The following is a 25,019-nucleotide window of genomic DNA, read 5'->3' on the forward strand; positions in this document are numbered from 1 at the left end:
TTAAAACACATCTGGAGAAAACTATTGATCTGTTGCTAAAAGTCAACACATTAAGAAAAAGAGTAGGATTATGAACTCTTGGGGTTTTTCTATTGGGATATTTTTTTGGCTCACTGCTTTCTAGTACCCACATCAATTGGGCTTTGCTCTCTGGCTGGGAACTGGTGGTTTGCATTACTGCAAGACAAATGATGCATCTTGGCTTTGCCATGGAGACACGAATTTGCCTGGGCAACAGAAAACTCCGTTTGCAAATACATTCTTTTCAATGAGTCAATATGGCTGAGAAAACAGGCAAAAGCAGCCTCTCGTTTTTGTCCCTCCTCTGTATTTCCTCTTGATGGTCCCACTACATTCCCTACAATGGAAAAAAGGTAAGAAAGGCAGGTGATGGTGTCACCCTGACAGGGCTTGGCTCAGCAGCAGGTGAAGGTGAATCTGCTCCAGCATCCCTGGCTTTGAACACCTGAAGATCCTGGGCACTCACAGTTGCTGAGGATGGACACCACAGACAGTTTCCTGAATCCCTGCATTCAGTACTGCAGAAGCGGAGGATCCTGGGGTTATTTAGACACATTTTGGAAAGCTCTGCCAAGCACAGGAAATCGGTAACAGACTAGCAAAAGTTAATCCTATTTCTAGCCTTCTGAGCAGTTAAATTTGAAAGGTCTCCAGGGGCAGCCTAATGTCCCCTTCCCATCTCTGTGCTCCCTTTTGACTGCTACTTCCATGTGACATCTATCGCAGTGAGTTTTTGCAGCTGGCGAACTGAATTCACACATCTTACGATGCTACAGTCCTTCCCACTTTGACATCCACATCCTCCTGCATCCACTGCAAACAAGACAGGTGAACTTAAAACATCACAAGCATTTCCCAAGGCATGGCCCAAACCCTCACGTGGCCCCTTCTTACCATCATGCAATGTGCTGTTTCTGTTCCCACCTCGCTAATGCTTTATTTCAAAGGCATCCGACAGGAGTACTATCACCTGCCCCCGCAGATCCGACCGCAGGAATAGGATAGCACATCAAGTGCATTTTCAGATGACAGTAACAGCAGCAGAGGAAATATAAGGGGATGCCTTTCGCCAGAGCAAGGCTATTGCAAGGGCTGTGCTAGCAGGCTACTGCGGCAGAATCTGCCAAGAGAAGAGCCTGTGCGCTGAACTGCCTTTCCCATGAGAAAGCTGCACAACTAGAAGTCATGCTACTTACTCCAGCCATCTGACTACAAAAGCAACTTTTGAAATCTACAGGTCATAAACTTTTAATTGGCCAGGGCAGAGTGGCTCAGTAGGAAAATCCCCCTTCTCCCTCCCCTCTGGGCAATGAGCTGAGCAAGGCTCTTGTTCTAAAAACATTTAACTCTTTTTGCCCAAAGTCACATGGAAAGTGTATCCACATTACAGGTAGTCAGGAAGGTACTATTAATAAAAATATGCTGCAAGAATAGTTTATTAGTGGCATTTCACAGCAATTCTTAACATTTTCTGATGTAGTGTCAAAATGATGTTTTTGTATATCTGGACATGCTCCTTGTTAACAGAAATGGAAGAAAGTCACAGCATGTTGCCAAATATTATTTGAACACAAATAATCCCGTAAGAAATAAATTTTTTTTGCGGTTAACACAAAACTGTAAACTAGATTGGTGTGTGTCTTTCAGCATCAAATTGTTCAGTAATAAATACGACTAAGTCTTAACAGACTACGGAGTAAAAGTTCCCTTAGTGTCCAGTTTTTAGCAGCTGTTGAACGTTCAGGGATGCACAAGGCACACCTCTGCAGATTCTCTACCTTTATTATTGACATACCAAAAAAAAAAAAAAAAAAATCCATCCACCACTCAAAAATGTTTATCTGCATAGTAAGAATTTTTCTACTACTATTTACAGGAAGGGCTTTTAGTGCAAAAAACAGGAAGTGATGTATCAGCTGAAGTGCATCGAGCACATCTCGTACAGTTTCACTAATAACTAGTCGGCATCACATCTTGGGCCGCCAGCCATTAATGAACTGTAGTATTTTCTTAACCTGCAATTTGCTTAGCTTAAAGTCTTCTGACAGGATTTCTTCTGTAAGCTGAACCAGTAAATTGCCATCAATCTTCTCCGTAACAAAAAATGATATGACGTCTTCTGACAGACCAATAAACCTCAGCGATTTAGACACTTCCTCTATTGAGAGTCCAGAAAGGTCCGTGGGTGGTTGCCAGGGAGAGCCATCCCCACAAGATCTTGGGGCTAACTGGAGGTGGAGGGGAGACGAGAAGGGGTAAGACACAGAGAACGTATCCTGCATGCCCTTTTTAACGAGATACTGATCTTCCAAGAGGTCTGGAGAACTAGTTTTTGACTCCTCCTCAGCACCATCTATTTTCAGTGGCAAGGGACACGTGTCTGTAATTGTCTTCTCTTCACTTGACTTCGGTGCCCGAGGAGGTAAGGCAGGACACGAATGGCTCTGCTTTGTGTTGCTGACTCCCAGAGTTTTCTCATCAGTGCAGTCTAGAGAGTAACTTGCCGACTTTGGACAGCTAGAGATGGTGTTTGTGAACTCTGCTGGGGTCAGCGGGGAGTACCCTGCCGGGAGCTCACACCCATCAAAGTCAAAAGTCAAAGGTGCTGGACAGTTTCTCTTTGGCGTACCTGGAGTCTTCTGTCTGGGGTAACTGTAGCTCCTGCTTGGATCGAGCAGGAAATCACTTCTATTCAGGCCTTCAGCAGTTCCTGAAAAATGGTTTGGCCAAGATAACCTTGAAGGTGGAGCTTCAGTTGAGGGGCTTCCCAAAGGTATTGTGCTCTCAGGCTCTTTGGATTCTGTTTTCATCATGTTACAAGGGTAGCAAGAAACAGGTGTGCTCTCAGTTGGGTTGGTGTTGTCGCTCTCTGTGACATTGCTTAAGGAACAAAGCAGAAAGGATGCCGTTAGTACAAAAAAATGTGGCGTTCGAATAAATTAATAAATCATCTGACAGAGTCAGAGGGTGGCTGTCACAAGGAAAGAATCTTCTTTCCTCTGGCAGAACTTTTCAGATTTGAAATAACAACGCGTTTGAATAATGCACTGACAGTTCTTTGACTCCTTCTACAAGCCTGACAAGATGCTGATATACCCAAAAGCCTCACATCTTGTTTTTTCAAGCTCATAAAAAAGTAGATATCTCAATTCGGTTCTGTGTCATCTCCCAAATACTCAGTTGTTCCACTGTTGAATTCCTGAGGGACACCACCATGGAAAAGGAACAGCCTCACATACACTAATCCTGAATTTAGTATTTATATACACCACAGATGTGTCACGGCATGAAAAAGCTCGTAACAGGGGCAGGTCACCTTTGCACTAGACCCAAGCTTGACTGACATAAGAGATGATGACCAAAAGCCCTTTTGGAGCCAACATTTTAATTTGTTACGGCACTTGCATGTGCACAGGGCACAGGATCCTTCCCCACTGCTCATTGGTGCACAAACTGCACCAGTGCACAGTACGATGACACAGACTAAGTGAAGGCTTACTGCTAAAGGAAGAGTTTTACCTGGAAGGGTAAGCAGACCCAGCTGCATGTGTTGAAGCATCAGGCTTCAAGCTTACCCCCCAGTAACTTGTTTGTGTGTCCATACCCTTAAAAAGCTATGATGAGAAACACTGGCTTTTCAAAGGCACCTAAAGAACGTTACCCTGACCCACTTCCAGGTGGTAAACTAAGCTCAGCCTGTCTGAGGGAACTGATGGTTTAGATCCAAGTGCTCCTGAGAGGCAGTGATGCCAACAAAAGCATGCAATCTGTTATCAAAAGCCAATGTTTGCCACTTTTATGTCACTTTCTTTTAGAAAGTCTGAAGGACCGGGAATTACAGAATCTGGAATTCTGGCCAATTAAGCCAGAACACTGGAAGAACAATTAGCAGATTTAGAAAATCCTCACCTAACAAAACTGAGGGAAACCAACAGCTGAAATAATTATTTTAATTACCCACCTCTCTCTTCTGGAAAGTAACTACTCGGGAAAGAAACCATGCAGTCATTCTGTGACAGCTCAGTGAAAACTGCTTGAGACAAGCAGCAGCTTTCGAAAAACAAGCATAGTTTTGAATGGATTAACAAAAAAAATATTTCCCCATGCACCTACAGTGCATCAGAGAGGAAGCCAACCTGGACTTGCCCAGCTCAACCACAGAGTCCAGATATGTAAAAGCAGCTCTAATCTATACAACTGGAAAATTAGTTATAAAACTCAGCCCCAAGAGATGCAGTTTCCCCCTCTGTCTAACCATCCCTCACTCTCCACTCCGTGCCCTCCAAATTTTTCCTTTTTCCTGTTTATGTCACGAATACAAGTCTGCAAGGTAAAGCAGACGGATGTTTACAATAGCGGATTTTTTTTTTCGCCCTCAACGAGGATACGCCGCAACTGGTCATTTCTGGCTGTTTACACGCCAACTGCTGTAACACACGCAGTGCAAAGCACTTTTCACAAATCTACCCATTGGGCTGTTCAATTCGGAGAAGGCAGTCAGTGAGGTGTCATAAACAATACAGAGGAATTAAACTGATTGATCCTGTTTCTGTTCTCTAATTCAATATTCGAAATGGGAACATTTAATGATTTAAAAGATTAATGGAATTACTGGAAACTGATAAAGTAACATTTTCAAAGTGCTTCCTTATTTGTCCTCCACCAAAATTAAGTCACTGGGACTCAGCGCCAAAGGACGCAAGAGAAACCTCAAATACAGCTGAAGTCAGACATCAGACATTTTTATAGGCAGATAAGGACAAATCATATTGGTTTTGTTCGTGTTTAAAATATTGGCTGCAACCCTTCACAATCCAGAAAACAAGATCATTGACAAAAACGGCAGGACTTGAAAAGCAACTTCACCAGCAATCTGGCTACTCTTCACATTGCCAATTTTCCAGCAGCTTTCTCTGCAGCACTAGGTCAATTCTACCAAGATGGAGATATCTGGTCTGGACCCAAGCTGGAGATGAATTTCATGCAAATATTGTGAAGTTTGAGGCAAATAATACCACCTGTGTTCCTGAGAAACTTCACTTCTCATTGTTTTCCTGGTTTCTTGGGAGGCAGATGTATTCTTAGCTACAAAGAGAGAAAGCAGCATTTGGTGGGCCTCAAATGCTGGGAGGTCTGGTGCCTCCTGTGGAGTAGACCTTGACAGAACTACCCAACAGGCTTTCATAAAAACAAATGAGCAGCCTTGATCTAGAGTGATCATTGCCAGATACACAGCACTAAGCTGCAAATGTGCAGTATGGTTTAGAAAGGCAATTCCAGCACAAGTTATTATGCCAATTGCATCTAGGCTGAAATGATTTCAGTGGCGTTTCAGATCGATTTGTAATATCCAGAGAGGTAGTATCTTGACATTGAATATATACCAAAAATAATGGCAACAAGATAACAAAGTCAAAAAGAAGGTGAGACTTCAAAAGGCATATACGCTTTCTAAAGCCAAAGGAAGAACACCGCATTGCTAGGAAAAGATTTGCAGCCACATAATTCAAAATCAACTGTCAACTTTCGACTAGCCTGAGTGGATTTTCCAGTTTGTGGGCTAAGTTTGTGCTGAAGTGGGTTTGATCTGGAAGCTGTCTGGTGCCCTTTTGCTACACCTCACTTTGCACTCAGTGGTGTCTGCTGGCCTCTCTGTTCTCCATCACACCCACCCTGTAGGTTCCCATATAGTTGGCACAACACATTTCTGGATTACCAAACCCCTTTTGTGCCCCCACTTATCAGAGCTGGCTGCACTGCATGCGCGTAGCACTGAAATCCCACTTGAAAACTAGCTTTGAGATGTTCTGGTTTGAAGATTCAAGCCTTTCAAGAATTATACAGAACTGTATGGGATTTTCCATTTAGACAGCCCGTGCCACTTTACAGCGAGACTACCTATAGCGATATGTCCAGGTATTTAATACAAATTGCTATGTCCTATCTGGTAAAAGATAGTTTCTGCTGGAGCTTTGCTTCCTCTTGAATCTTTAAAAATAACTTGACAGGTTAGCCCATTTCACAAAAAGTCAGCAACTCTGACACAGTACCATGCCTTTATAAACAAGCGCCTTCAAAAAGAATACTGCTAAATTTAACTTTCTCAGAAAGTGCTAGCACGGGGCTCTTACAGCTCAGACACATACATGTTGTGCAGTCCTGAAGAGTAGTAGGACAGAGTAGGGCTGGGAGAGCGGGTCTGCTGTCGTGCCGGTTTGACTGTACGAGGAGGGATGGAAGGACTGGTGGAGGATGGCTTTGAACTCCGTGGTGGGACGGGGGGAGCATTCAGGAGCCTGCATTCCTCTTTTACCTGTACAAAAGAAGAACATGTAAGTAAGCAGCGAAAAAATCTGGGCAACAGCACTCTCAATCAGATGAAGCACATCTGGTTCTGCCTTATTCTGTGAAAGGAAATAATTAAAAAGGGAGGAGAAGAGAAAAATGATCCTAAGTATATACATTTGCAACTGTATGCGGCTGTCATAAAGTCCAAAAGAACGCCTTGCTACCAGTAGAGCTACTAGCAATCTTTTTTAGGGTGCTTTTTAGTAGTTTGATATCCACCCATTTAAAAAGTAGCAGCAATGAAAAAATGTAAAAGAACCTTCCAGTAACATACAAAATCAGACAGACTGTTCCAGACATTTTACATTTTGTAAGCACCAATTCATTAGTCTTAAACTTCATTAGTGTTGTTTATTCAGATGTAATAAACCAAGTTTACGTAATGAAAAGATATCAACAGACTTTGATGTTTCCTGACTTACTTCACCAGTGATACTCAGCCATCCAGCTCTAGGATAATTCCCAGCCTTCCTCCCCCAGGAACAGTACATGTATCTTGTATTTACCAGATACTGGGATTCAGACCTGGAGCTTCGGTTCTTCTGTAGCTGCCAAAGCAGTCCAGGATAAGGTTAACTACGTAACCTAAAAGTTGAAAAGTGTGGGCAGAAGACTGTTCAAATAACGCTCCCAGCCAGTCGGTCTACTTTTTGCAGCCAGCCAACTTTGCAGCTTAAAACATGACTGTAGCGCTGCTTATCTGAAATTTAGTTTGGTCTGCCTAGGTAGAAGCAAAATATCAGGGAGTGTAGCGACAGGACAAGGGGTAACAGTTTTGAACTAAAAGATGATAGATGTAGATTAGATATTAGGAAGAAATTCCTTACTGTGAGGGTGGTGAGACACTGGAACAGGCTGCCCAGGGAACTTGCGGATGCCCCATGCCTGGAGATGTTCAAGGCCAGGTAGGATGGGGCTTTGAGCAACCTGGTCTAGTGGGAGGTGTCCCTGCCCACGGGGGGTTGGAACTAGATGATCTTTAAGGTCCCTTCCAACTCTAACCACTCTTATGATATTTGGGAGAACAACTTTCTTAGTAGGGCTAGAAGTGAGCGAGGCTACTGAGACTGGCTGCCAGGCAGGATTTTTAAGGGCTCACCACCTTCCCCCTGGGCAGGCGGAGACCTCTATGTTCTCCTCGTCTGAAACAGTCTTAGATGCACCAGAAAAGGGAAATTCTCTTTGTGCTTGAAAGTTATAGTTTATTTTTAAATTTAACAACACTGCAGAACTAAAAGTTATCTTAGCAGTTCTGCAACACATAATTAGCAATTAAAGTGATTTAATTTATTTAAAACCAAACTAAATGTGGAACCTTTTGCAATCCACTTCAGTGCTTTCAAAATGCAACCACCCATTTAGTACTTTTGTGAAATGGAAAATTGGGGACTAGGACATTGTAGTACATTTTTTCCCTAATTTAAAACAAGTCAAAATTACAGGAAATGCCCAACAGCATAAAACACTGAAATAAATCTTGCTCTAAGGGTTCTTATTTGCTCTTTCAAGAAAAAAAAAAAAGAATCAATTTTATTCATGTTTGTTATTGAATTCAGGCATAAAACTCTTCAACCATTTTAGTGCTGTGCCCCAAGGATGCCTAAGGACTTCAATTTTTTTTTTTTTTTTTTTCCCCCCAAGTCAGACTAGGCAAAGTTAATACTGCGTGCTATTGAATATATACCCATGGGGTTAGAGAGACCATGCAGGGGAGCTCTCGGAGCACAGCAGACGGTCGAGGGGTTAAAGGGATTCTTTCCTGGGAAGACTGCCGGCGTTCAAAGGTGCTGGCATAACAAACTATGCCAAGCTCCCTTGCTGACCTAGATTGCAGATCAGAACGAGGCCATAAATAATACCAGTTTGCAGTCCCAGTTGGTCCCTGTCACAAGACTGCGATTACAGCTGCCAGATACAGCCCTCAGGAAACCCAGCAGAGGAATAAAAAGGAGAGATTTTACAGATTAAACCGACAAGAGCAAGGGGAAACTTGAGAGGAGAGCTACCCTCACTGGATCCCAGCGAACAGCAATGAAATACATGCGGGAGAAGAGGGGAACAGCCCCGGTGCGACACGATGACTGCGATGGCTGCTGCCGTTACAAGGAAATACTCTTTTGCCCAGAAGCACTAGATGCCATGTGGCTGCCAGATATGGACAAAGTGCATTTGCACTGCATGTTGGAGGCCTCCCATGCTCCAGCACCCTTTCCCGTGACCCGGGGATGGTGACCCCTTTCCGATGGCGTGAGGTGGATTTTAAGACCTCTGCTCCTTTTCCTTGATGCCAGCCCAAGCCCTGCCAGCATCCCTTGGGCTCTGGGGTATCACTCCTGTATCTGGGCATTGCAGGTGCCCATCCCAGTGACCGCTTCCGAGGCTGCCTGGATAAAACCCACCCCGTCGTCGGCATGACCACGGGCGTAACGCAAGGCGGTTCAACGCTCCTTGCCGACGGGAGCCTGAACTGTCGGCAGTTCAGCACATCGGAGATGTGCTTTAAATCAATCAGGAAAACAGCCTCTGGTTTTATGCAAATTAGCGTTTGGGGACTGAAGCAATTTCTAATTTACAGGCCTTAATTCAGAGGTCATTCCCCCTCCCCACCCTCCTGCCTTCTGCCTGCACGCTACTTTGATTTTCTGAAAGGTTATTTAGAAAACAAGCATTATATATCAGAATGTTTCATCCTGCGGGTGAGAAGAAAACCAGCACAGCTTCTGAAACACCCGAATGTCCTTGTCTCTCTCCTACAGCCAGCTCCTGTACACACATTTTAAATCTAGTGCATGCAAAAATACAATTGCCAGCCAAACTTTATACAAAAACACTATGGAATATCATTCTAGAGGGAGTGATGACTAAACCGCATGTTCATCAGCAGCTCCTGAGATCTACTTATTCTATAAATACCCTACACGGAAACCATGCAAACATCTCCTTGGCCCCAGCCCACTGATGAATTCAGTAGATCACTGATACTCATTCCAAAGCTGTTCCAGGAAGCCACAAAATCGAGTCGAAATTATTATCATCTACAGAGATGCAGGGGGGTTTATTTTATTTCTTATAGTGTTACACCCCCTGCCCACCTCTAAATGCAAGCTAATATCTTTAGCAGAAATTAGTTCTCCTGCTCGGCTGGAAAGCAAAACCAAAATTGCTGACAGCACTCACACATTACCTCAGTAATGTAAGACACACGTGGCAAAATCACACACTTTTCAAAGTGACCTTAAAAAGCAACATATGTAGGTATCCCAAACGCCACCTTGCCACCCCCAGAAGGAAGTCGCTATGCCACGAGGGTTCCCCAAGCGTGATGGTCCACACGGATGCTGTGCAGGTGCTCCACAGCTCCCCCAGCATCCTGACTCCCACGCCGCCACAGGCATGAGATGAGACACCCACGTCTCAGGCATGACCCGGGGCACCAGCAGCCCCCTGCCAGGAGGGCTGCCTTCACCCTGCTGCAGGGGCAGCCTTCCCCCCCCGCTGCCCCCTCGCCCACTCCCCGGCACTGGCTCCACTGCTCCTCTGACCCCGCGTTGAAGCAGTTCAGCTTGCAGAAATCAGCAGGAAACTAATCATTTTCCAGATCCAGACCTGGCTGCCTGCCCAGGAGCAGGAGTGCCAGAGCCAGCACAAAAGAGGAGCCAGGACCATGTGGCTGGGAAAGGAGGAGGAGGAGGAGGAGGAGGAGGGTTCCACCCCAGTTTACATCAGCATAAGCTGCCAGGGAACCTCATCCCGATATGGTGCTGCCGGGCACTTGTCCAAAGGAGTCTGGACAAAGTGTCAGCACGTACCTGACCTCGCAAGCAAGGAAGTGCTCTTGGGTTCCTGCACTTAGACATTACACATAAACACTCTTTGCTAAGAAGACGTAACGTCTTGACTTTCCCGTCTTTGCTGAAGCTGCTGCGGCTGCTTTGTGGGGAAGTTTTGACGGTGCAGTCCAAGGGCTGCAGTTGTGTATTTCATGCCTGCACCGGCGTTCGTCTCCCCTCTCCTCGTCGCGCCTCCCCAGCAGCTGCAGATCCTGGCCAGGGGGATCCCCACAGCAATCCACTGCAGGCTAACCCAGCACAAACAAATACAACTTAGCTTTCAACCAGATTGTGACCTGGCTCATGAGGGAAAGGCTATGGCCAACACTGTTGGACTGGGAATGGAAGACGGGAATAGGAAAGGGATGAGATCGCCATGGGTGGCTGCAGTTCGGTCTTAGATTAGTCTCAGCTTACTGTGCAGCCATGCTCTTGAAAATATCATTGGACTTGCAAACAGAACAATATTTCCTTTATTTAAATCCATCAAAAATGCTGCAAAACTCATTTGTTAAATTATAATATCTGTCAAGATTCATATGGCATGAGTATCTATCATTTTGCTAAACATTCCTAGACACTCTTTCCTGGGGGAATTTTTCTTTTTTTCCTTTGTGTTTTTCAAAAAACAACGGTTAGGACTATGTCAAAAGACCAAATATTGGTTGGATTTTCCACCCAGTCCACATAAGCTCCTGTTGCTAAAACATACTTGTATTTTTGCCTCTGAAGTCTCCGTGACATTTCAGGTTTGGAGAAGTGATTTCTCCCGTGAGTTTTCATTAGAAAACCTAGGACAGGAAACATGCTCTGTTTAAAATTGAGACCTCTAGAAGGCTCATTTATCAACTCTGCAGAGTTCTATTTAAACACGTTTTCTTTCAATAAGCAGCACAGAGTGATTAGTTCACGTCTAGTTTGATAGTTTCCTTGAGGTCAATGACACTTAATACTCTTCAAAATCTGCCACAGACTCGTAACCAAGAAGAAAATCTCTCATTAACAAACACTTTAAATCCATAAAAGTTCTAACTGTCCTCATTATCAGGGCCTGTTAATTGAAGATGCACACACTAAGGTGATCCAAAGCAGTTCCAAGTGGGGTCATGCCACAGAATGGGGCCGCAGCAAATACGAGAAAACATGGGGGCCACGTAGAGAGATGATGTGGAAAAGCAAGGGAAGGAAGTAACATAGCAATTCTTAGACTTTGTTTGTGGGAGAAAAAAAAAACCAATAAATATCACCTGAAACTATCAGGATTGAGCTACTAGATCAGTTATATTAAACATATTTAGGATATGACTTACACTTGGTAGGAAACTAGTTGAAGTTGCACATTTCACAAAGTCTCACATTTTCCTTGCTCTCTGTATCCTCTCCCCCCCCCCCCCCCCCAAGTCTTCCCTAAAAAAATCCCCAAGCAAACTCTGCACCAGCTAAAAAAATAAACAAACCAACATAAATAACCCTGACTTACTGCTTCTGATTTGGGAGGCACTGGAGGTGGAGGTAGGGAAACATCTGAAGACTTTGTGGTTGCTCCGACGGTGGCAGGCACAGGAAGAGATGCGGTACCACACTTTGATCGGAAAGACCCTCTGTAGTTGTCACATTTGTTCTTCTCACTTAGCGAGCGAGTGAGAGGCTGGTCACCAGCCTTTCCAGACCCTTGGTCCAACCACAGCTCTTCATAAGGAAGTTCTGGTTTTGTAGGCAGAAACATCGATTCTTCACTAACTTCAGGAAAAAGGTAATCACTGCCGCTGTCACCAGACTCCTGGTACTGAAGAGCATCGTGAGAGAACAGGGCCCACTCGTTACACAAGTCCCTGCAGCCGTGGAGGTTCACTTCACTATTCCCATGCAAGTTGTTTCCATAGACGCACACTGAAAGCCGGTGGAAGGACTGAGTTAGTTCGTCCCGTGCGTAGCTGAGGGAGTTGGGCACGTGGCTGTGCCCTGTGCATCGGGTCTTCTTCGGGCTCTTGCAGTCTTCGTTCCAGTCAGTTTTCACATCTCGCACGGCACGGGAATACTCATCTATGTCAAACTGTTCCTGGCATATATTAAACCAGTGCTGGATGAGGGATTCATGCCACAGCTCCCCCTTCACCAGACTGTCGGGTAGAGTAAATTTCGGAAGCGTCAAGTGCAAGGGAAAATGCATGGGAATAATTTTGTTGCCACGAAGCACGCAACAAACCACCACAGTCTTGGTTTGAATGTTGACAAACTTGTACCTGTGCCCTTCACGGATGAAATGCAGGTCGTAAGGGTTTCTAGGCGTAGGACTCGGCACAGTCACATTAACGGGCAGCCTGGTTTTTTCTACTATATTGCGAATTGTGTGCTCACCTTCTTGCATTTGCACCTCCAGCGGGCTGCGGGTGCTAAACTTGCCCTTACACTGGAAAGGGAGACTGATGCTTTCGTTGGTCCTGTGGTTCATGCAGATGAGGCAGGGCATTTTACCTCTGCCTAGCTTACTAATTGAATTAAGTTTCCCAATTTTTTTGAAGATGGTGTTCAGTCGTGACTTCTCTTTAGAAGATTTTGCATACAGGATTTCGGCTTGCCCCATTAAAGTGAGCTCATCCCCAGTACTAAGGGTAATGTTGTAAACCTCAGTGTCTTCATTGCATTCACCTGAAGCCACCTGCAAAATAATAATAAAAAATATTGGTTTTCCCCCACGGAAGATAATACTTCAAATCATATGAAATCTATTGAGACTGAACTGACTAAGACCATATATCGGGAGAAACTAAACTAACTTTATTTGAACAGCTGAGTAGTCAAGTGCAAGGTGTTTTAACCCAAAGCTCGGCCAAGTAACTTTTTTTTTATTGTTCTGCACATTCATGCATCTTATGTGAGGGGAAACTGCCACCTGAAACTGCCAAAGAAGGCAAGAGAACAAACATAACCGATTTTTAAAGAAAGGACAAATCCACATATCCCAGAAATTCAAACAGCCACTTGTGTCACACAGCTATGACAGACCATGTCTGGATTCCCTTGGGTATTTTTTCCTGCCCCGTTGTTTTTGCTGTTTGCTAGAACTTATTTGCCAGGCTCTTGAGGGAAGCAAACTTTTCTTCACCATCTTCAGCTCCCTGAGGAGCAGAAAAGGTGCCCTCATCATTATGGATGAAGCATATCCCTTTGATATAATCTCTTCCAGGCTAGGGGGAATGACAGATGACATCTATTCCCTGAAGAAGAAGTCAAGAATATTGGCCTACCCCATATGTCTAACTCCCCCTCTGCCTTGCTCTCCTAGTCATAGACTTCCTTCCTCATTTTTTGATCATAATTGCAATTAAGAGATTAAACAACATATGCACAGCCATGTGTATGCTTTTCTAGTATGGAAATTGTACTTGAAAGAAAAAAAAAGGCAAAACAGATGTCCAAGGCTCATTCGTTCCTGAAATTATTTCCTTAAGACTGAAATAATTCTTTATAGACAAGATTGCTCTGCTTCGTATTTGAGTGGTTTAACTTGAAAAGCCATTTTCAGGGACCGAACAGAACCCGCCCAGCTCTTCCTCGGCAGCAGCAGATACCTACTTATAAAGGAAGGGGCATCACACAAATGTTACTGGCCTGTCATAGACCGTTTTATTTGGAAATACGGAACATACTAAAAAAATTGTAAATGAAAACATACAGTAAAATAGTATATCCCTTCTTCGCCTCTGCAGCCCCTAAAGACTTAATGGAGCTGTGTGAAGTTCAAATTCCAAGCTTCAAATTCAGGTATCATCGCAGAATAGCCACTGCACGCAATCAAGGCTGTAACTCCAATCAGTTAATAACTGAGACGTGCTGTGAATAACGCTTCCTCTTGTAAAACGTGATCTGCAACTCACCTTTACATGTAAAGTTGTGATTATCTTCCGCAAGCCTTTCAGAGCGAAGGCACAGGCAGCTCAGCCGAGGTGCGCCGCCTTAGCACTTCAGTCCTGGGGCTTCCGGAGAGGAAGTCGTTCAAGCCCTGAATTATCTAAACAAACACTAATTGCTCCAATCCAGGAAACTACTAGGTTTTATGGTACGTAATACTCATTCACAGTTCACACCACTGGCCAGACAACGTTTTTGACACACCGCGACATGAAAGGGAAGCACTGGGGTTTTCTGCTGATAACACCGGTGTGATGCTCATGGCTGGTTTCTCCTCAAAACCGGCACAGAGCTGCGGCCGGCCACACAGCCCTGCCTTCGGCGGAGCTGATAAGGGCTGAGGACATACAGGGCTCTGTGTGTGTACCACTCAATCTTCCCCTTCTCTTTTCAAAAGGGCACGTTCTGTATGAGTATCGGTTTCTAGCATTGACAAGTCCCCACAAACGGCTTCTTCAGACAACGTGTGCTACACTGTCAGAAATTTTAACTTGAGACAGTACGGTTACAGCTTTTTCTTGCTTCCTGCGGGACACCGGCCGGAGCGAGGGAGGTGTCACAACCTACGGCTGTGGGAGCTGCTGCTTGGCCAACTCGCAGTTCCCTGGTGATTCACAAACAAACAAGCCACTGTAGAAGGAAACGGGGGGTCAGATGTGAAACCACAGAGGTAACTAACTGGCCAAGCTTCACAATGAAGGTCTCACGAAACAGCTGTTTATTAATGGCATCTATTTCAACCAGCTAAATAGCAAATGGATTTTTTAGAGTCAATGGGCATGTTTAAAGATTAAATTATTCTCAATTAAAAAATTTGGAAAATATTCTTAAATTTTTATTTTTTTTTTTAAATATAGTGACAGGATAATAATAAATGAAATGAGGCTGAATTTTACTGTGCTGGAACAAAAGAAAAATCATGCCACAGTTCTAGTTTGGCACTCTGAGAAAAATACTGTTCTGCTCTCTTCCTTCCAAACACAAATATAAGGCATCAGCCGCTGTCCAAAACGGTAATAGAAAACTGAAAAAGTAAAATGAAAAGACTAAGACTGCACAACTTTATTCCTACCCACTAAACCTTACTATGGTGAATTTAAGGCTGCTGGTACACCTTAATAGGCTAAGCATATTTTAAAATTTAAGTTCTGAAAGTCAAGAAAGTTAACTCCTCCCTTCTTGTGTAAGGTTAATTCATTCGTTACCACATGGTAGTTAACATCTGTAAAGCATACATGCTAGGTAAATATGTGTTCCAGGACATTAGCAACAAATACATACCATCACATATCGTATATATCACATATATCACAATATATATCATACCATACATAGCAATCACTCTAAAATCATCTAGAAACTCATGCACAGATATCTCTATTTTTTTTTCTCTGATTACATAGCTAAATGATCTTTACTTTGTCCTTCTAGCAATGACCTACGAAAATCAAACTTCACTGAAACATTTCACTTTATCAATGGCCAGAAAACTTACAAAAACATCAGCAAAGGGCCATGGACTTTAACACAGGACATCAGGTGAGACTTGTAGAATCCTCCATGTTGGGCAGGACCCCCAGAGTCATCTAGTCAAAAGCAGGTGTAGTTATGGCAGGCTGTCCAACTAAATTTTTAGTTTTTCCAAAGATGGAGAATCCACATTTTCCCTGGGCAACCTCTTTCTTTGTTCAACTGCCCTCACGTTAAAAATTATTTTTTTCTTATATTGGAACAGAATTCTCATGTTCCAACTTGTGCCTGTTGCCTCTTGTCCTCCCACCGGGCGCCTCAGATCATAAAATCATAGAATGGTTCAGGTTGGAAGGGACCTTGAAGATCATCGAGTTCCAACCCCCCTGCCATAGGCAGGGAAACCTCCCACTACACCAGGTTACCCAAGGCCACATCCAGCCTGGCCTTGAACACCTCCAGGGATGGGGCCTCAACAACCTCTCTGGACAACATGTTCCAGTCCCTTACCACCCTTAAAGTGAAAAACTTCTTCCTAATGTTCAATCAGAACCTGCCCTCTTCTATTTTAAAAATGAGCTTGTCTGTCTTCTTGACACCTTCCCATTAGGTAGGTATGCACAGTAGAGAGAGGTCCCCTCAGCCCTCTCAATGCTGAACAAACCCAGTTCTCCCTGCCTCTCCCAATATGTAGTTTGCTACAGCCCCCCTGACCATCTTGGTACACTGGACTCGCTCTCGCATGTCAAGGTCTTCCTTGCCCAGAGAAGCCACCATACCTCCAGTTGCTGTCATTACCTGATAAACACAAAGTCTCCTCCAGTTATTAAACTATTAGCCTTGGGAGCATCCTGAAATAACTCCTTCCCCAAACACATTTATCGTCATGGTTGCTCTCTATTTTACACATTATAGCAATGACGCTTTATGCACTAAAACACGGATTCCTGCAGTTTTACCTCCCCCTTGCCCCTCTTTTGCCCTTCCCAACCAGTTTTCATTTCTGGAAATTGGTGAGAATAATCAGTGCTCCTAGCTCTGTGGAAGAGGCAGTGCCTGTCACACTATACTCCAAAGCCATCTAGAAATCACGAGCAGATGTTCAAACTGAACAACTCCTAATGCAGAGGACCCACAGAACCAGAACCTACTCCATGCGGTATTTGCCCTCCACCTCCCTACTGCCAGATGTTGATCCATACTAACCGTTCACTATTGATGCCACGATGCTGACCAAAAAGGTTACTGGCTTACAGACACATTCCAAAACAGCACTGGGTTAAGTCACTATAATGTTTTAAATTTTAAGACCCCTGCAATTCAATAACATTCAGAAGCCAATTACATCTACCGCAGAAGACGGGGATGAGGAAAGTGATGAATGATTATTTAGGAAACATGTTCTTTTGGGAAAGCTCAAGTATATTGTTTCTCTTGCTTAAGGAAAGGTTAACTCAGAAAGATAGATTTTGATGACACCTGAGTCAATATCCCATCTTGGACTCCAATTGTTCTAATTTGTTATAGTTTGATGTAGTCATCTTTCATCACTTGGACACGTGAACTCCTTATAAAAGTGATTTGTGGCTTTATACTGCTTGTTATACATGATAGATTTTATTAGAGTAACGCAAGCATTGCATTCACTTTAAAAATACACAGTTAGGACTTTTTTGGGGGGAGAGCTCTTTTCAACTGTGAGGTCTCTGATTCATAGTTACTGCATATGGTTTTTACTATTGAAGCCAAAGGACCAATCATAGCACTACATATATATAAGATATATACTATACACATTAATATATATATATTTTTCACAGGTCACAAAAAAATGGATAAAGATTTTTAAAATATAAAACAAAGAGACTTCAGAAGAGCTATTAGCAGATAAAATAAGCAAACTTTTTCAAGGAAGTTGACTAAATTCACTGAGACACTATCCCATTTTTCTTTTATAAACATCTCCCTCCAAAGACAGAGAATCAGCAAGTAAAACTCTTCACGTTGGTATACTTGCACTTCCCTCTCAGCTGAGAGGGACTTTGCCCTGATTGCTACATTAAAAGCTGGCTTCAGTGCTGTTTAAAGATATCTCAAAGAAATCACAGTGTTCCAAAAATGACCCAAAACGTGACAGGCAACACAGCAGAACTTTAACATGATGCGTCTCTTCACGCGGGATGTCAGGCCGGCCAGCTCATGACGCCGCTGCGAGGCAACGGCGCTCGCTATCCGAGCTCCTTTCAGAGCAGAAACCCTCCAGCAGGTACATCGATGTAGGCACGGAGCAGCAGGTCTGCTTCTCTCTCTCACTCAAGCCGTGCACCAGACGCCGGAGGAAAGAGGCAGCCGCAGCACCGCGCTGCCAGTGCAAGACACCCAGGGGCCACAGCCTGGGTGTACTGGGGACAAATGGGGAAGAGAAGAAAAAAAAAAACCTTCCTGGCGCCGAGGCTTGCAGCCTCAGAAGGCTGGCATCCAGCCACAAGGCAACGAGGGGGACTAAAGCACTAATTCTCAAGGTGAAGTACGATTAATTGCCTGCAAGTTTGCAGCTAAAACCTACACGCAAACCAATTTCAAGGAAGTCGCTATTGCAGCGTTTAAAAATGCTGGTGTAGGTTACAACCTTCTACGTATGCGTGTTTTGGAAACTCAGGGCAAGTTTATCAGAGCCAATGGAACTGCAATCAAATCAGGAGATCAATTTTGCTTCACTGTACTGCATTAACATTTGTCCAAAAAAAAGAAAAAAAAAAAAAAGCAAAGTTTTCACTATAGCTTTATTTCTGCCAAAACACACACTGTATGGGCCACCAGAGTTAAACCACTGTGAAAAAAGACTTATGTTGAAAACAAATAAACACATCAGGTATCAGCAGTTCACGCTGACCAAACAATGCCTTTGAAAGGATAGAAAAGAATAATTGTAAGACTAATTGACCAACCACCTCTCCATCCTGAAAAGGCTCTGCAAACATCTTCACAGCCTCTCCACGGAGACTGAGTGATATCTTCAGGACAAAAATGATATCCTGGAAGATCTGAAGGGTACTGCAACACTAAGTGGGCTGGTGTTTAGAGTGCAGGAATTCATGGCTTGTCCAATGTTCAGTCGATCAGATAATATTGTTGCTTTTTAAGAAAACTTTTTGTGAATTGCCCTCAGTATGACGTGGGCGTTTTGTTCCTGGTTTTGTTTATAAGTCTTAATGCAAATAGCTTCCTGGGAGTTGTACAGACTGCCATCTGTACGGGACCAGAGCATCCGACTGCAGAAACCTACTGCTGTTGGTTCAGCAAAAGCTAGGGCCCTGGGATAGCTCCATTTTCTTAATATTTTTCTTCCTAGCACAGAGAATAAAAAAATCCTCATCTTTGTAGTGCAGTGCTGTTATCTAAGCAAAATTCTCTGCAATTGTGTGCGGAATATTAATACAAAAAAGGTTATTACCTATCTGGTCAGTGAAGAAAAGACAGAACGCCTCTAATTTTCAGTTAGGAACAGACTAAATATCTATTGACAGAGTGAAATCAGCTTATCCTCAGAACTCTCTAAATTGCTGTGCCTGTAGATGCTGCTGTCCACCTGAGGTACCTGAGGCAACTGACGGGGTCTACAAGAGCAGTACTGATACGTATGTATGTCCAGAGAAATTACCAGAAGCAGTTTTAGCCATTACAAACGTTTGGTTTAATCCAAAATGTTTATTTGCTATTCTGTGAAAAATGACTCCACCTTCCACTACCAGCTCTGCTCGATGGCACGTGTTACAGCCCTCCTTCCAATACCTGGCAGGTCCCAAGCCCTGCCTCAGTGCACTGCCCAGAAAGCCTGCCTAGCTGCAAAACCGTGGGGAGGGAAGGAAGGAAGGGAGGGAGGGAGACCCATCTCTCCTCCCTCCCCCAGGACGAGGTGGCTCATTTTTCCCCGTAACACTAATCTACAAAGTAAAAATAAAGTAACACCCCCCTTGGAGAAGACCCCATGGCCCGTCACAGCCAGAACGCAGTTCTCTGAACAGGAGGACGAGCTGTAACATCCTGCCGGAGCAACAACGGATTTACACGGAGGAGCACGGTTAGCACCAAGACGAACCATAACCGTGGCATATTGGCACATACAGGCAGACCTCAACGAGCACAGACAAAACCACACAGTGACTGTCTGGTGTAACTCTACAGCCTCTTTCTTCAAAAATGATCCACTCTACAGCCTCTTTCTTCAAAAATGATCCACAAAAGACTTGAGTGTGTGGAATAAGAAAGAATTCCGTGACTTCAGGGTTCCTCCTTATCTTAAATGCTTCATCAGATATTGTAGGCATTTTTTTTTGTTTTTATATCGGATTAGCTACCTTCTGATACTCTCTTCTGAATGTAAACGGACACACTGCATTGGACAGAAATCAACCATACTTAGTATTCCTCCCTTTGCTCTAATCAGTTTCATGGGATCTCCCCTATATTAAAATTTTAGCGCACGTAATTCTCTTGCATGTAAAGGGTTATTAAACACTTTAATAAATCCTGTTAAGTTCCTTTATTTTTTGGAAGATGATAACCTTGGAACAGACTTCTATGAAACCGGAAAAACTGCCAAGAGAAATACTGCCAAGATAACTGTGTAACTAGGTTAAACCTGGATTATTATTACTGTTATTTACATTAAGGAGTATCACTATAATATCTTTTAAAAATTGATTTGATATCTATCAGTAAGCTGTGCTTAATTCTCAGTTTGCTAAATATGACACAGAGTTTTAAGAACACTCACATTAAACTCACAACACAACATTTTACATTTAAACAGGCCTGCAGATGAACACTTTTCTCCCTATAAAATCAAAGCCACACATTTTACTGTGCCACTCTTGATTTTGTCATTGATCAACTGAAAAATAATGGCACAGCACCGGATAAGGCTAGCAGTCCCAAGGTAAGACTGATATTCCTGGGTAGAAATGAAAATTTCTTGTTGCCTTGATTTGCCCAACTACATCCTAAACATACAAAAGTGTTCCAGTTTTCTCATGTAGCCTTCATTCATGAAAGGCTCTGTTTTATAGGTTCAGGTTAATGGAGAGCAGAAATGAAAACAACCTCCTGTCTTGAAAGGCATGAGTCTGCGTCGCTAAATGAATTAACTGACGAGCTCTTGCACTTACAGCAGTTTTCAGCAATCTTATTTCACACCTATAAAAACTGTGGACTAGCTGGTGTCCCCCAACGCTAGCAGTGCAAGAAAGCAAAAAAGCCATTAAAAGGTTGTTATAGAAACCCCACGTTGCTACACACGGGACCATAAAACTCCATATTGGTTTTGCACCAGCAGTATCAACCAGTTTCCCCTGTAGGGTACACGATGTGGATCTGCACCATTGCATCCCAAGCTCTAGGATGCTCTTCAACCAGTCTTAGGGTGGTGTATCAACTGAAGCAAAGCACACGAACTCGAAGACCACTCTGCTCTGTTGGCAGAGCTGACCTACCCTTGTGTAGCTTCACACACATAGGTAGGACAAGGGAGAACAAGTTCTGTCTTCATTGCGTCATGCCACTGCACTGCAGCGTGTTTGGTGACAGCAAGCCCTCTTACACTCCTGGGATTGCTGACCCTTTGATGAGCCCAAGAGGCACGCACATGCAAACAAACACACAGAGAACAAGTGTGTCTTTTGTTTTATTTCGTTTTATTCACAATGCTACTTAGCTGCAGTAATTTCGAGACAAGCAACTTCACCATTTCACCCTATGTGCTCCCTGAGAATAAGGCTTTCTGGACAGGGATTTGAGCAGCTGCTGCTTAGCAGAGAATACAATTCAGACGGCTGGAGGGGGAGGGGAAAGGGGGCAACAAACAACATTTGTTTAAAATCTGGCAGGAGTATCCTAATTAGATGAATTATTGGATGGATCATCAGGACTGCTCCCCAAAGTGCCATAGGACAGGAGAGCCCTTAGAGGACATGCTGATTTAAGAGTGCAAAAACAATCCTGGAGAGCACCATCACTGAACGCAGACCACTAAAGGCTCGTTTGTCTCGAAAAAAAATCACACTTCCCACACAGCGCCATTGCTCGCTTGCCATGTATATAAAAGTTGTAACAGTTAATCATTTAGACAGGGATAAATATTTATTCAGGGACTACCTTAACGTTGAATGTTATTTCCTCCATGACGTAAACTCGTTCAGGAAATGCTTTAGCCACCTCCTCCACACTGTTAAAATACTGCACCGGCTCCTTAATATCTCGGTCTTGTTCCAGCAGCTTAAACTGCCCTGAAAACAGATGATAAACAGAAGAGTTGTAAGATATTTATATTGGACAACTGTCACTGTGGCAACTGCTGGCTCAACTTCTTCACCATTTCGCTTGGTCAATTTTTCCGGTTATTAGAGGCCAAACAAGAAGACGAAAGATTGCAGGGAGTCTCCTGAACCTGCTGTGAGAGACACCCAGCTTCACCAGATTGGAACAAAACGAACGTGTGGGAGCTGAAGTTAAATTAAAAAAGATCCTTTTATCACGTGCTCTCTAGAAATAGTAAATAATTCTGGAGGCATTTGTGCTTGTGCACTTAATCTGGTGTAACAGTATCTGTACAGATAGCACTTTTTGGCCCTTAATATTAAAAGCTTTACAGAAAGAAAACACAGCCATTACAATAAAACCCCCAAACAATAAACATAAGGGGTTTGTTTCTGTTTTTAGCATCATCAAACAGCTATTAAAAAACGCTGGGCTAAACCTCTTTCGCCCCCCAGGTTTCCCTAAGAGTGGAATAGCATCTAACTTTCCTTGATCTTAAAATAAGCCCTTTGAGAACTTTAGCTAACATAAGAAATTAAACCATACACATTTAAAACCCTTTTGATGGTGGTCGCCTCTAGAATAGCATTAGAAAGAAGTGTTTATTTCTGACTTTACGGCATGAAAACCTTGGCTATTTTTTAAGCCTTGTAAAAGGCGAGAACTAACATGGAGGCAGCCGCCCTGTGCAGGCCTGCCAGAGACAGCCAGGCACATCAATCACCTCGGTGCACTACAAAAACCAAAGTTTTAAAGCTTTCTTTTATAAATACAAAGATAACGAAAGCCTAGATGGACACATTCGCTGTTTGTATGACTTCAACTTAAAATCAGTGCAGCACTCTTCCCAAATTTAGAAACATTAACTACTACTAAGTTAAAGGCTGACCTCAGCAAGAGAATAGCACAGCAAGACTCAATGTAAGAAACAACTCAAGAAAACAAGTAAAAGGCTGCGTAAAATCAATGGTTAGTGCCTCTCCTGTAAATCGTATTTTAAAATTAGCAATCCATGCAGCCACTAGATTATTGTTCCCAAACACTGCTCAACTTCATTAAAATTCATCCAATACATCAGGATGTCAGCCACCTACAGAAATATTTTCTCACTCCTTCAGCATTTTTATGCGTAACACCCCACTGCCCCTCTACATCCCATCAGACTTGAGACTTTTGTGACATGTTCGGAGAATTCACCCACACTAAACTATTTCAGGCCACCTAGCAGCAGAGGAAGAAACAAACACGAGCTCAGCAAGTCCTGATGCCCCATGAGAACGACCCGTCCCACCACCCTCCCATGTGCACACATGCGCACACACCAAAAGAGGTGCAAGACCAAGAGGCTCAGCTCCTCTAGTCAATCCCAGCACCCCATGACAGAGGAACACTCTTTTAATTGGTATGGCTGAGTGGTTCTGAGCCTAAATATCAACTTACAAGACCGAAGACGACTTCTTATTGCCTTCCGTATATTTTGTCTTTCTAAAGTGACCACAGTCACTTTGAAGTATTACCAGCAGGGTAACTAAAGATGCTGGTACTTCCCACCACAAGACTGTAATTTGCAACTGTTTGCAACGTAAACGTCACCACACTTCAAATATCAGTTGCCTTGGAGTTCTCCTAACTCTGTGTCTGTTTCAGAACACACTATTATTTGAAGTTCAGCCAAGACAATTCAAGTGCTTCAAAGACCAACACTGGGATGGAAGCAGCAGGACCTTTGTCCTGTAGTATATTACAGCAATGTAGTTGACTACAGGAATGGCTTCTCCAGGTCAGACCAAAGGTCTGCCTCATGCAGGATTCCCTAGACAGGAATCAGCAACACCTGTGTCAGGAGGACTTTAAGCACAATTAGCAACACCTCTCAGTCTCCTCCACTCTTCTAGGAGGAACACACGGCTCAAGGACAGCCAGAGCAGGGCCGAGGTATCTTGGGGCTTAGTAGCTCCAGAGGTTTTATTCCCTGTAATTTTGTTTAATTGCTTACTGAAGGTATCTAAAACTTTAATTGTAGACATTCCCTCCATCTTGAAAAATTCTGGCAACCTCTTCTGCATTTGGAAAAACACTTCATGCGCTCAGTAGAAGCGTGCCAGCATCCTGAAGCTGAATTCCTCAACTTCTGTGCTCCGAGGCCCTTTCAGTGCAAAGCAATCAAGGGGTCAGGCAGCTGGCAATGAAGAGAGGAGAACTGTGCTTTTTAATCTGCAGTCCACTGTGTAGATCATTTAAGCCCTGGTTTCAGGATTTCCTTGTCAGCCATAGCCTAATCAAGAGGAAGATGCGTTCCCCAGCTCCCAGGTCCTTCTCCCTGCTTTCCTGCAAAGGACAATCAGGTGTGTGGGCGAATGCAGTGAAGTCAGACCTCCTCCTACAAGGAGTCAGGACATGCCAGGACATCACGCAGCAGCAAGGACTCCAAGTTGCATCAGGGAGCACCTGGTAGGACAAAAAACCTACTACTTTAGAACGCAGACCCAATGACCGTATTTCACAGACAGTCACTAAGGGAAAGATGTTCTTAAATCTTACAGAAGTCATCACACAATGTTCGTTCTCCATGGGCTGATCTGAGGCTGTTGCTCTCTCCTGCTTACTTCTGAATCGCTCCTTAGGAATCATTGTTGTCCTCTTTGACTACTGACACAGCCACCTGGGTGCAACCTTAGCTGATTTCCCAGTTTGGGATCCAAGGGTCTGGTTTGTTCCATGAAGAAAAAAACCCCAAAGCACAGCAACCTCAGACAGATCCAAATCCAAAATTCAGTGAGGTTACTTCTGATTTAACACTCGCCCCTGACGGACAGAACGGAGTTTAATACAATACTGCATGGAAGCTACATAGTTTTTTGAAACTGTGAGATACTGCAGTGATAAAATTTTGCTAGTTCAGAAGAAATTGAGAACTCTCACTTCATAGCAGGAATTGAGTTGGGCACAGTAACAAGGCATGAATTCACATGAACAAGGAAGGAAAACAATATATTGAATAATAATACATGATATGAAGAATATTTATCCAGCACTTCGAATGAGATGGTGGTCTTTAATTCTAGGTTCTCTAGTTACTCTGTTTGGAAGCACAATAAAATTACTTTACTATGACTGTCATGT

The 25,019-nt window shown here is 43.5% G+C and overlaps 1 protein-coding gene across 1 annotated transcript in view; it reads right to left on the reverse strand.

Moving 5' to 3' along the window:
• Positions 1-1,988: 1,988 nt before the first annotated feature.
• GAREM1 (GRB2 associated regulator of MAPK1 subtype 1) overlaps positions 1,989-25,019 on the reverse strand; it is a gene marked incomplete at both ends in the record, with an annotated part of 99,209 nt that continues 76,178 nt past the window's right edge. The window contains 4 exons of the mRNA XM_082479298.1: positions 1,989-2,901; positions 6,168-6,334; positions 11,680-12,858; positions 21,735-21,865. Coding sequence (XP_082335424.1) covers positions 1,989-2,901; positions 6,168-6,334; positions 11,680-12,858; positions 21,735-21,865 — 2,390 coding nt within the window. The remainder of the gene's footprint in view (positions 2,902-6,167; positions 6,335-11,679; positions 12,859-21,734; positions 21,866-25,019) is intronic.

The sequence above is a fragment of the Vanellus vanellus genome (genome assembly GCF_965231255.1).
Source record: "Vanellus vanellus genome assembly, chromosome: 2".
In the NCBI taxonomy this organism is placed as follows: domain Eukaryota; kingdom Metazoa; phylum Chordata; class Aves; order Charadriiformes; family Charadriidae; genus Vanellus; species Vanellus vanellus.